A 12,937-nucleotide genomic window follows, 5' to 3' on the forward strand; every position below is an offset into this window, starting at 1 on the left:
GTAACTAGAAACAATGGTAAAAAACTGAAGTAGAGCAAATCTAGATTGGACATCAGGAAAAAGTTTGTTACAGTAAGGGTTGCCAAAATATGGAATACGCTTCCAGGGGAGGTGGTGCTGTCCCCTTCCTTGGAGGTATTTAAGAGGAGATTGGACAAATGCCTGGCTGAGGTCATGACCCCAGCACTCTTCTGCCCAGGGCAGGGGCTCAGACTCGATCCAATAGGTCCCTTCCAACCCTAAAATCCATGAAACCATCCACACCTGCAGCAAACCATGAAGTGAAAGGTATCCATCCACTGCAGATTTTGGTGGAGACCCCAAAATTAAATATCTAATAGAAATAAACCTCAAATAAAGATAAACCATCATTTCAGAGGGGTTCAGGTCCTCCACACTGACTTAATAATTTTTTATTTTATGTTTTGTAATTTTTCCCCCCATCAGATTTTACATTCAATATAGTGTATGTATTTCAACGATTTTTAATGAGAGCAAGCATGCAGAGCAGACTGTAAAAGGTGTATATAGGAAGTGAAACCCTGGTGAAGTAAGAATTGCCAGTCATCTGACATTGAACTTTAAAAGGGAACCAAATGACTGAAGATTTAGGTTTTTCTCTAGGTGTTGTATCTTGGTTCTTGTTTCCATACTGCTTCACTTAGATGGAGTTAAGGATGTAAACACATTTAATAATTTAAGGGTAAAACATACCTTTATGAGAAAATAGTTGACCTTGTATTAGCATAGCATGAATTGGGATCAGGGCCATAGTTATCTGAAAACAACTATTGGAAACATAAAAGGTGTTCAGAGTGAAGATTATTAAAGAGAAGATGAAGCATTTTGAAAATCTGGAAATGCGTGTGTTAAGAAAATCTAACAAAACTCTGTATGGGCTAAGTAATAAGTTTCAAAAGTAGTGTCTGTTCATAAAGACTGCTTGCAGACATTTTCAAAAACCCCCAACAACCCCAAAAAACCATGCTTTACCGGAAGAAGCAACATGTTAGTGCTTTCCAGTTTCACAGCATCTGTATAGATAGGGTGCTTCAGTGGGGCTTTTTGGTGCTTTTATCTAAATCTGAGCCAATCAGCTATTATATGAAAGCGCCAAAAGAGCCCCACTAAAGCTCCTGATCTATACAAACAGTGGGTGAGCCAGATCCAATTAACACGCTGCCTCTTAGGCATGCACTGGGCTTACTGAAAAGTGCTATTTTTTGTTGTTGTGTTTGTTTTTTTTAACATCTGCAAGCAGCCAAAAACCAGGTTCATCTTGTTGATACCTATAAACACTAGGATGCTTTAGTAGGAGTACTTCCATTGAGCTGAATTGGCTCCTATTTTTATTATGGCCATACACATTCCACATAACATGTTCTTGACCTATTGAATACTAATTTGATGTGGAAGTATGTTACTTAAGTATAGGCAAACTGGAAGAAATTAATCATTTTGGAATAAGTGTTCACACAGACTATTTTACTAGTACCACTGACATGCTATAATCTTATACTGGCATATTTTTGGCATCTAGTCAGATTTGAAGTTTTTAATTAACAGCATGCGCTCCTAACCTTAAATAGTTTAAATAGTTGTGTCGTCTAGAGCGACACCATGACATTGTAGTTTCTATCATTTTTTTTCCATCCTGCACCCATCCCTGTTAAAATTTTAAATTTCACTATAAAATATGCTCTGAACTCAAACTTGGGACCCTTCAGTTACAGAATGCAATGGTTTGAGTGTGGAGGAGTTAATTAAAGGTGAAAAAATATGTCCAGCTCCAATTAAAAAATGAAAAGTCAGTGTTGGTAAGTTTTATAGTTGATCAACATCCAGTTTAATTTTCAGGAAATTATCAGGTTATTAGTATCATGCTGTGTTAAGAAAAAATGTTTTCATTTCATAGATCTAAATATTTCCTGACTCTCTCTTTTGGATTATGATGTGCACTGACAGTATTGTGATCCCTGGCGAAGTCTATCACCCTGTCTTTCAGCACCATCTACTGGTCATAAGAACATACGTGTCGTATTGGGTCAGACCAGCAGACCATCAAGCCCAGTATCTGCCTCTGACAGCAGCAGTAGATGTTTTAGACTATAGTTGTCCAACTTCTGAGTGATCAGGAGGCTACACCTTTCCCTCCCTTGCACCCTGCCCCCACTGCAACACACCAGCAGCCCCACATAATGCCATGTGGTCCCTCTGAACCCGACAGCCATGGGCTCCCTCAGCTCCATGGGGTGTGTGCTGGGCCACCCCACCTCCAGAGGGCAGGGGCAGGAAGCAGAAGCTGGAGAAGGGAGGGGAACCCTGGAGACTAGGGTGGCAACAGCAGCAGGACAGTGGTAGAGGGAGTGGCACCTGGACCAGCAACCACATGCTAATCCCTCAGGGGCTGGATGTGGCCCATGGGCCACCTGTTGGACAGTCCTACTTTAGAAAGAGAGCATGTGAACAAGGTATGACTAAAGTGCACTATATCCTGTCATCCTATCCCTGGCATCTACCATCAGTTTAGGGATGTCTCTTTAATAGTTAAGTATCAGTATCCTTTCTTACCAGTCAAGAGTAGAATTGCACACAAGTCAAATAGGGCAGATGTGGGAATTAAATTTTGACTTAATGCAGACTTGTGCCACAGAGGCACTGATTAAAACTTTTGGCGGCCTGTCCATGTCTACCTTGAGTGGACTTATTCATGGAACAGTTAGTTCTGAGACCATAGAAACTATTGTTACAGCTCACTTTATTATCCCAAAAGTTTATATTTAAACATTAAAAACGTATTCAATGATCTATTTCCAGTTCTTACCTTTTTTTCCCCACAGCAGCAGGGAGAAACGCATTTAAAAATAAGAATGAGAATAAAACAACAAATTTCTCAGATTTCTGTCTTGGAAAAAAATTACTAGGTTTCAACTAATGCCTTCCTTCTAGTGCAGTATTTTTATTTGTTTTAATACTGTAGACTGAAGCATTTCTTTATTTTACAGGCATACAGCTGTCCCATGTGGGCACCACATTCTTATTTGTACCCTCTGCACCAGGCCTACGTAGCTGCTTGTAGAATGTACCCAAATGTTTCAGTTCCTGTATATCCACACAACCCTTGGTTCCAGGAGACTCTGCTGACTTCGAATGAAAGTGAAACTGCACAGACAAACAGGCACTTTCCTATGCAGAGTGAGGCCAGATGTAATGGTCAGAGTTCACAGGTTGACAGTAGGTCTCCATCACTGCCTCTGCTTATATCTACAGCTCAGGTTTCAGAAAGTCAAGGACCAGTCTGTGTAGAGTCTGAGAATCCAGTGCAAGGTCTTCATACTGATTATGATGATTCACTGAGAGGGAAAAATATGTTCCCACAACCACCCTTTGGACACAGTCAGTTTCTAGGAGCTGTTCCAATAGCTTCTCCTTTCTTTCCTCATTTTTGGTATGGGTACCCATTTCAAGGTTTTATTGAAAATTCAGTAGTGAGACCTAATGTTGTCATGTCACCTGAGGACAAGGGGGCAACTGCTACCACCTCAGAAAACTTATATTTGGCTAAAGAAGGCAGTTCCCCAGTTCCTGTAACAAGTTTTGTGGAGCAGCTACAGAAGACTAAAAGTGACAGTAGCTCCAATGCCGTGCCACCCCCTGTGGCTAGTGTGCACAGTGAATGTGATGTCTTGAATGAAACCTCAGCCAGGGTGCCTAAGATGGAGCAAATATATACTGCTGCTTCTGCTGAACAAACAAAGGCTGGATTACCAAACCGGTCTCCACAAATACAGGGTGTTGAGAGACAGACAGTGATGTCAAGTGCTTTGCCATCGTTATCGGAGCCATCAAAAAATGAACTGAAAAGTACTGTTCCCAGCCGTAAGGAAAAAGCAGACAAAGCCAGAGATCCCAAGACTGCTGGTAACGTACAGACCAGTTCTGGAGAAAGTAGGGCCCAGAGAACAAAAGAAGAGAGCTCTGAAGATGAACATGAAGTGTCTGATATGCTGAGAAGTGGCAGACCGAAGCAGTTTTATAATCAGACCTACGGAGGTGGCAGGAGGCCTAGAAATGAATGGGGCTATCCTAGCAGGGGAGGATACCAATATCCAAGAGGTGAGGAAGCCTGGAAAGGGCCACCCAACAGAGGCAGAGATGAAGGTTACCAGTATCATCGAAACTTTAGAGGGAGGCCATATAGGAATGATAAAAGGAGGGCAACCCTGGGAGATGGTCAGAGGGGACATCAAATATAGGAATGCTTACTGGAATGTTTATAGGAATAGGAATGCTTATTGGAGAGCTTCAAATGCAAAAACTAGTTTGAAGTAGAGATTTCTAAATCTTCCCAAGTGTGTGGTAAGTTGTTACTTTGGGGGGGGGCGGGGGGGGGCACGGCATTTGGAGTTTTTTTCTGCCTTTCTTTGTTTTATTTTTAAGCTAAGGGTAGGCTCAAAGAGTGAGGCCTGGTAGGAAACAAAATCAAACAATTTTTTTCTAGGCAACTTTTAAAAAGTTTTTGTTTTGGTTCACATATTTGGAAAAACTTCCGGTGAGTTGTTGCTTTTTTGGGGGGCTGGGGTTTAGTTTTGTTTTTAAGTTAAGGGTACGCTCGAAGTGAGGCCTAGGGGGAAACGAACTCTGAACATCTAGTTTCTTAGCAACTTAAAAGTTTGTTTTGGTTTAGAATTTTTTCTTAGTATCTGAAAAGTGGAAAATAAGGCTATTATTTAAACTATAAAAACAGTATAGGTTTAGCATTGAACTTTTTCCCCTGCCCCCAAAGGTGTGAGCTTGTTATACAGTAAGATGGTTTAAAATATTTACTAGATTGACAGAAATAGAGCATTTGACATGACCTAGAGTCTAAATTGATTAGTAACATTGCACCAAATATAAATGTGTATTTTATCATAAAATGCCTTAGTTTTAAACTGAGCTAAAGGAATTCTCAGCCTACCGCACTGTTGTCTTTGACATGCTTCCAACCCAAAGGCCTTTCATCTCAAAATCTGTCAAACTTGAATGTTTTCTCTTTAATGCATTACATGTATGGCAGCCAGCTAACCTTGTGTCTTAGGTATGTTGTATATAGTTCTTTTAATATTCATAGGGTATATTTTTGAATTTTAAAAAGCTTTTGTTGAAATCAAAATAGAAGTAAGCAGTCAAGAGTAGCTGTGTGTGAATTGATAGGAAATTCAATGGAATGGCTGTTTCCACCAAGAATTCGTAATGCTGGCGTGACTAGAATGGTGCCTATGCCAACAAACTAATTACAAAGACAATAAAAATGTAGATGCTATGCATTTCCAAAATAATTCTGCATCTGTTAATAGCAGAAGGTTTTTTTATGCCACTTTAACACTAATGCACTGACAAATCCTAAAATATTTTGAGAGACGCATAAAAATACATGTTACCTTTTTTTAAGTTTGTATTAAATGCTACTGTTCAGCTTTTTGTTCTTGTTGCACTATGATGCAAATCTGTTATGCTTTGCATGTACAACTCATTGCTGGAACTACTTTTTAAAACAAGATAGGTGTACTTTCACAATATATATTCCCTAGAGTTTAGAAGAAAGTGGCTTTTGCCTTATATTTTTTCACTGTGTGTCAAAATTCTGATTGCTGTGTCTTCGGACCTCTAAAGATGATGATGGCTGCAGTTTCTGATTGTGTTTGCTGTTTGGAATTCAGCTATCCAAACGCAGACAGTGCAGTGTGCACAATATCCACTCAGCTCTGTTGCTTTGTAAAATTAACCATTGTGTATATTTTTATATCTCTGTATATACCAGTGTATAAGGTGATGGTGCCCTTTTATTCATGTCTGAGATTGTATACCTTTGATCAGGAAACTTGAGTGATAGTTGTGACAAAGTAATTCTTTTCAGATGCATGCCATGTATAAAACACCCAATTAAAAATAAATGTTTCTCCTTTCACTTTCTTTCTAAATTATATTTATATATTTTTAACCACTGGTGTAATAACATTTGTCAGATTAGTCTTCTGGTTCCGTTGCTAACTACAAATGGTATGTATCAGCAGAATTTAGTGGATTGCCATTTATTGTCAGCTGCTGAGTTCTGCTACAAAGCTGAACTCGTGAAGTGACCACTGAACAGCAATTAGTGTTTAGGCACTTTTTGCAAAATAATATATGCAAATTAGTATTCATAGTGATTTCTAAGGGTTGTTCTCTTTTTACCTGAAAAAGACCAACCTATTTGAGTGGAGAAAAAATTCTTTTTAGAACAAAATTTAGCCTTACCCTGTAGAGTTGCTACTGAAAACTAACATGCTGAAAGGGTATATACTAACTATGCTTTTAAACTTTATTCACATTCAGCAATTATGAGTTGAAGCTTAGCCTTATTCTTTAAGGAAGCTTCTCTTCATAGTCTGTAGCTGTTTTGCTCTTTAGACTGCTGTGCTGTGAGCCCTATCTAATGTCATGGTAGTTTTTCCTGCACATTGAATGGGCATTAGACTAAACACTTCCTCATCTAGTTCTTATGGACTGCTATTCTTTATCTCAAGTCAGAAAGTGCTCTTTCTAGACTTTTTCCTCAGGGAATGATAAAAACAGGAGCATGTTGGTGAATTGTGAAGTGTACTGCTACGTGGTTTTTGTTCTTTTTTTTTTTTCCCCCCCTTTCAAAGGTTACCTGCAAAAGACTGACCATCTAGGATGGTTTGACATCTGAAACCTGTGATAGTTGGAGGCTTCCCCCACCCCTGACCTTGCTTCTCTTTTTCCCCCCCATTATTTGGAAAGGTTGGGGGAGGGTTAAGGCCGGTCTACTCTTGTCTGATAGAAGATTTGAGGAAAGGAAGGTCTAAGATTGCTTGCCAGCTCTACTGCCCTGGTTGATCATGGTTTTCAAGCATATGAATCTGATTAGTCAAGGTGGCTACTCTGAATGTTTAGCATGTGCTTTAAGTGCCTTGTTGAGTGCAGGCATATCAGCTTAATCAAAGATACAAGAGAAGTGAAACTTAGTCATGTCTCATTTAAAATTTTAGTCTTCAAAATAAATAGGAATTAACAAACAGAAGGCCCAGAGTTGAAGTCTAAAAATTATTTCCTCAGCTTTCACCCTTGACTCTGACACCTTCCAGGTTTTTGTCTCTTAAAACCTGGTCTATATTGGCAAGTCTTAGACATGCCTACACTAATGTTAGGAGTGCAATTTTTATGCTCCTGACAGTCATCTTGGCAGAAGCCCTGGCAAAGGTAATTCAGTTTAGACCAACAAAAGTTGCCATTATGTCATTTGAAGCTATGTGAGCAAGTGCTCACTGTATACACCAGGCCTGACTATGGTGTTTTTCTAAACTTATTTCTAACTGAAAAACAAAACTGGAATAAAATATTCGTATCCTTAAGGACTCCAAGAAAAGGGGAGCAAGCTCTATTGTCTTTGTAGGTTGCATTTGATAGCTTTTCCGTATGCAGGTAGTAACAGCAGGTAAATGTTCACCAAAGGAGATTCTGAACTCTTACTTATTTTAAAGGTATAAATATAGCTGAGAAGCTACTTTGTGTGGACTACTATGGGTCAGTAACTTTCCAAGTTGGCTTTTTTTTTGTTCTGGTGTCTGAAAGTTGAATTTTATGTTGAGACATTTTAGAAATAGCATTTTCAGTTAAAGACTTTGATAAAAAGTTAATGTTGAAGTTGCTACCTTCTCATCTTTTGTGGCTTTATTTTGTATAAAAACACTGAGATTAGAATAGACTTATTTTGGCCTTTTTAAAGAGGGAGGCCATGTGCTGCACAGTAGGGCGCAAGACCTGGGAAACAACATTGTCTATTATCTAGTAACTTGACTGCAGGTTCTCCATCTACAAAACATACTTTTTAAAGCTGCAGGTGAAAGGACTTTTAAGTATTTCTTCAAGGAAGCAGCTTCAATATCAGAGGAAGTTTGACTTAATCTGGACAAGAAAAATTATCTTAAATGTCACCTAATCAGAAAGCCTTAAGTATAACTTTCAATTAATTGCTTTTTTTCTTGACCAAAGCACGGGAGTCTGTTCCTAAACAAAGACTTGCATAGCTTGAATTGCTTTCTTGCTTTGATCTTAATTTTGTGCCTTTCCTTCTCTTAGTACTACCATACTTCATTGCTAATAGGCCCATGCTTCTGGGGACAATCTGCTCTTTCATGCACGTCTCCCTTGGGCACAACAATAGTTATTTAAGCTCTACAGGCAGCTTCCTGTAGGAGCCAAGGCCTACACACACTCATGATGTCACGTGGTACAATGCACACTTTAATCTCTAGATATCTTCCAGCCCAGCAGGTGGTTTCTACTATGTCCTATTCTCATTGTCCCTGTCTTTCTTTGAATTCCTACAGTTGCTAACACTGCAGTTGCAGCAATGCTAGAATCCCTAGTTTACTGTCCTGTCCTGGCAGCCATAATTGGCATTGTTTTAGCTATCTTCTACATTACATATTTCTGTTACTTTCTCAAGTAAACCAGTAAAAAGAGAAGTATTTTCTTGTGTAAACCAACAATTGATATAGTTGGATAAAAATGACAGTGTAAAGTTAAAGCATGTGTGGCAGCAAGCTCAACAAAATTGGCTGAAAACAGTTCAGAAATTACTTTAGCCAGTTGAAAACTTAAGCAGTGAACTTCAACAGAATATTTGAGCAGCTGTCTTCAGTTCTTAAAGGTGACTATTTTTCTTTTTGGTTAAGGCAACCTGTACTGGTCAAGTTAGTGGACCTATGGTCTATTATATCTGTCCTGAGTTTGTTTCAGGGGTGAGCCACTATGCACCTAAAGCCTAACTGCTTGTTTTTCCCTTGTCCAAGCAAGTCAAGCAATGTATAAGTAAAGTCTTTCAATTCAGTGCATCTTACTTATTTTTTTATCTAGCTAGATACAGCTTGTTTTAACACCTTTCCCTCTGACCCCCCACACAGTTCTGGAACAGCCTGCAAGACAGGCCTTTAAAGACGCTGATCCTCCTCAGCTCCCATTCAAGCCAGGAGGCATTCCATACCTCACACAATGGCACCACTTTGAGCAATATATACACGGTATTGTAGGAGAGACGTGCATGTCCTAATGCTGCAAACACCATTTTTGGTTGAAATTACTTGAATGACAGAACTTGGCAATGTTAAATCTGGCTTTACACTGAGTACAGTTGATGAATATGTGAAGTTATGTGTAACAATACACTTCTTGAAAGGTTTGAAATTATGCTATCATATCACTTTTGTACATATTATATTCAATAGTCTTTTTCTATGTTCTATATTTTGTAGTCAAGAAAAGTGTTTTGAAAGTATCTGAATGTATAAAATATTTAATGCCTCTATGGTGTGATGCTGCATTGTGTATATAAAAAAAAAATATTAAAACATTTTGTCTTTAACTACCTTGACTCTAGTCTGCTAAAACCCTATATACAGCTGTATGTATTACTGAACTATGTGGTTGTTCTGCCTGGCAGACTACCTGGTAACCAAGTTAACTAACCTCTATAAACTCTTCCTTTAAGTTGGTTAGATAAAGAAAACCAGAAAAGAAAGACTGACAGTATCTCCTTTTATAGTTAAATCATTCAGCCTTGCTGGTAAATTCGATCATGAATCTCTTATGTATTTAACTGCCTGATTTCAGGATAGCATTTAATGAGTTCCATTTATTTCACAGGCTGAATAGTGGTGCTTTGTTGTAGCAGAGTCTAAAAAAGTTTTGACCAATACTTCCCAAATTGATATATTAATGTTTAATATTTTGAAAATAAAATTTGTAAATACTATTCTCACTGCAATCCAAAGCCTGAAATCTTTTGAAGTCCATGATAATACTGCTAGACTGTGCCTTTAACTAGAAGAATTTACCTACCTTCTCCCCCATCTTCTTACAGGTTTGTCCTGTATTTGGTTGGGAGCAGACTGAAATGCTCTCTTCTCCCCAAACATTACTATTAAACATTGCTTCCATTATCAAGATTCTTACCAGATATTGTATGAAAATTATATACTAGCAGTAGGATACTAGAATAGTTCATATAGCAACAACTGGGAGTTTCTTACTCTGACAGGCTTGAAATACCAGATCTCAAGTCATCCTGTTTTAAGTACTACCCCTCTTGAAGAGGTTGCAACGCCCACTAGTGAGTTTTAGCAGATAACATTTTTTGTTAACGTGGACTAGTATGAAAGAACTTTATGCTGCCACTGCCTTAATTTAACTTTTGATAAATTGCTCCTAATCTCAGTGTACTCCTTGCAGAATACCCTAGACCAACTTCCAATGAAAGTGCTCTGATATCTGGCTTTATTTTATGGGAAAAGTAGGGGCTGATACCTGCTGGGAACTCTCAGGACTACAAATGAGTGCACTGCCAGAAATAAAGCAGTGTTTTCATAATAAACTAACACTAGTACAAAGAGACTCCTTGTCCAACCAACTTCATGTGCCTCAGAGCCAGTTACAGTGTAAACTGTTACTTTGGCATTGCTCAATTTGGGGCAGCATGTTGTGGTACCATCCACATCTAACAAGCCTTACAGCACCAATTTTCTGTAGTACTTGAATATGTGGTCTCAGGTGACATCCTTCACACTACCAGTGATTACCACCTAGAGGGTACTGCCCCATCAATTACCATGAGCATGCCAGGCTTTGCATTTAACCCCCCCAGTGCTTTTTTTCATTCTTAAATTGCTAACGGGAAAGGATTCCCCCACCTGTTTGCCTGATGACCCTTTATTCTTTTGAGCCTGAGCTGGGAGTGGTATGGCATGTAGACTGGACTGGCAGGCACCCATCTTCCTGGCCCTTTCATGCAACTTATCCTTGTGTCTACAGTCTACACTACCATCTACTACTACTGGAATATCACTTGTACCTTTCCAGGGAATTAGGATATCTTGTAGTCCATGAACCTCAAGGGATTACTTGAAAAAAAGTGACAGAAGAGCAGCCTATGCCAGTTCAAATACATAGCTAATTTTCTGGAAATACTACTGGAGGTAGTATAGGCGTGCACCCCACAAGCTCTTAGGCATTCTTCACATCTTTATGTACATTCACTGCTGATAGGCTTTGCTTGCTGTAATGGACACCAGTATCAATACATCTCTAAAGAGAGGGACAGGAGGTACTATCTATCTACTAGATCTGCTTGCCTTGATGTTCAGTGCCTAGCTTTCTAATGTCTGATGAAAGAGCAAACAGCCAAGATCTGAAAGGATGTGTTTCCTCCAACTCCATTTCCAAAGCACCCAGAAACATCTGACCGGATACTACCATAATCCACCTGAAGATCTCTAATAGAGATTGCTCAGGAGCTGGATCTCATGCTCCCATTAATTCATTTGCTAAAACTCAGACCTCTTCAACAGGGCTTTTAAGGCAGCAGATTAAGTTACTCCCAGATCAACCTTTCTTCTATACTGGCAGTCAAGCAAAGAAATCATATTTCTTGGATGTTCAAGTTAGAATGCCAACAGGTTAACTTAAATTGTTAAGTTCCATGTACCTGAGAAAATTCTGAAAGAACAGTTCATTCAAAGTGAACCTGGGAACAATGAAAAGGATGCTAGATGAAGAAAAACAATTTAGTGTAGGGCAGTGGCCACCTGCATTCACTGACCCACTCCAGAGCCAGAAAAGTTGCCTGTGAGGCTGTCTCAGAGTTATGTCCCACAGCTGTCCTCAGACCCACTGGTGATATGGTTGCAGCTGCCTCGAAAGCAACTTTGGCTCTAAAGTGCAACAACAGACTCAGATGGATGAGACTCATTCAGTTCCACCCCTCCATGAAATCTGCCACTGACATTGTTTAGACAAGTCCTTGATAGGAAGCAAAGTCAAATTAGTGAGGTTTTCTGGATGTTACCACTCCTCCCAATTTCAGAGTGAGGAACTCCAGTTAGCAAGACAAGTAGGCCTTAAGAATGGACTACACCAATTCACTTTTTATGCTTCTAAGCAATTTGGTTTGTCAAGAGTACAGAATACAATGACACTGATACAAGTAAAAAGCAGTACACTGCAGTGATTATAAGCTGCATTAACTAAGGAATGTTAGCTGCATTTTCTTCCCTTTTCCCAGCTCATGGTTCAGATTTACTCAGCACTTGAGATGCAGTCTCTAGTATTCTCCTTTCCCAGGGCCTCCCAAGGCAGTTATAACTGCCTACTATGATTAATGAAGCCAGGACATTTGTTTGAGGGGCAATATACCAGGGAATGCCAAACTGTGGATCACCTTTCACAGTTAAAAAGCAGCTCATACCTGGAGTTTCAGAACACAATGCAAGACTTACCTTCCATAGTACATCGCATAGAGAATATGAATAGAAGCAATCATCTTTATGTTCTGTTCTCAAAAACAGAAGTCAGACTTTTGGATAGAACTTATTTTCTAAGCAATATACAGTCCCAGCTAGAACTAATTTCAGAAATGTTTACATAACTTAAGATTGTCAAAGACCTATGCATTTGTTTAGAAGGCTTGGAAAAAAAGTGACATTATTTCAAGTTAGTAGATTCAAGATTGTTAATATGATACAGTACATGGTTTGGGTACTTTTATTTTCCCTAAACTATTTTTTGCAACCCAGCAGCAGCATAAGATGATGACAGTGATCAAAAGCCTCTGAGGACCGGTTATCATTGCTTCTGTGAAGCAGATGGAGTCTTGCTGAAGAAATTTTACTTCTTCCACCTTGTTGTAAAAGCCTGCACAGCACACAAATAATGCTCATAATTAAAGCAGTACCTACCATAAGCCTAGTCTTTGGCTATCTGGATTTAACATACAGTGTTTCAATTATACAAGTTAAATTGGAAAGGGTTTAAGTATTTTTAAAAGAATGATTCTGTTCTATTAAGAATAATGAATAGTTAGGGGTAAGCTGAAAGGTATACTGTGATGTAAGCTATC

General features: G+C 39.0%; 1 protein-coding gene across 4 annotated transcripts in view; it reads left to right on the forward strand.

Moving 5' to 3' along the window:
* Positions 1-12,885, forward strand: part of OTUD4 (OTU deubiquitinase 4) — a 65,649-nt gene extending 52,764 nt beyond the window's left edge. For 3 of the 4 annotated variants that reach the window (XM_025204311.1, XM_006023734.3, XM_025204313.1), the window contains 2 exons: positions 3,006-4,357; positions 4,551-12,885. In XM_025204311.1, the coding sequence (XP_025060096.1) occupies positions 3,006-4,256 (1,251 nt within the window). In that variant the 3' untranslated portion in view covers positions 4,257-4,357; positions 4,551-12,885. Of the gene's footprint in view, positions 1-3,005; positions 4,384-4,550 lie in introns of those variants that run through there. The other variant, XM_006023733.3, reaches the window with a different exon arrangement.
* The last annotated feature ends 52 nt before the right edge of the window (positions 12,886-12,937 follow it).

This window comes from Alligator sinensis, unplaced genomic scaffold, assembly GCF_000455745.1.
Source record: "Alligator sinensis unplaced genomic scaffold, ASM45574v1 scaffold169_2, whole genome shotgun sequence".
In the NCBI taxonomy this organism is placed as follows: domain Eukaryota; kingdom Metazoa; phylum Chordata; order Crocodylia; family Alligatoridae; genus Alligator; species Alligator sinensis.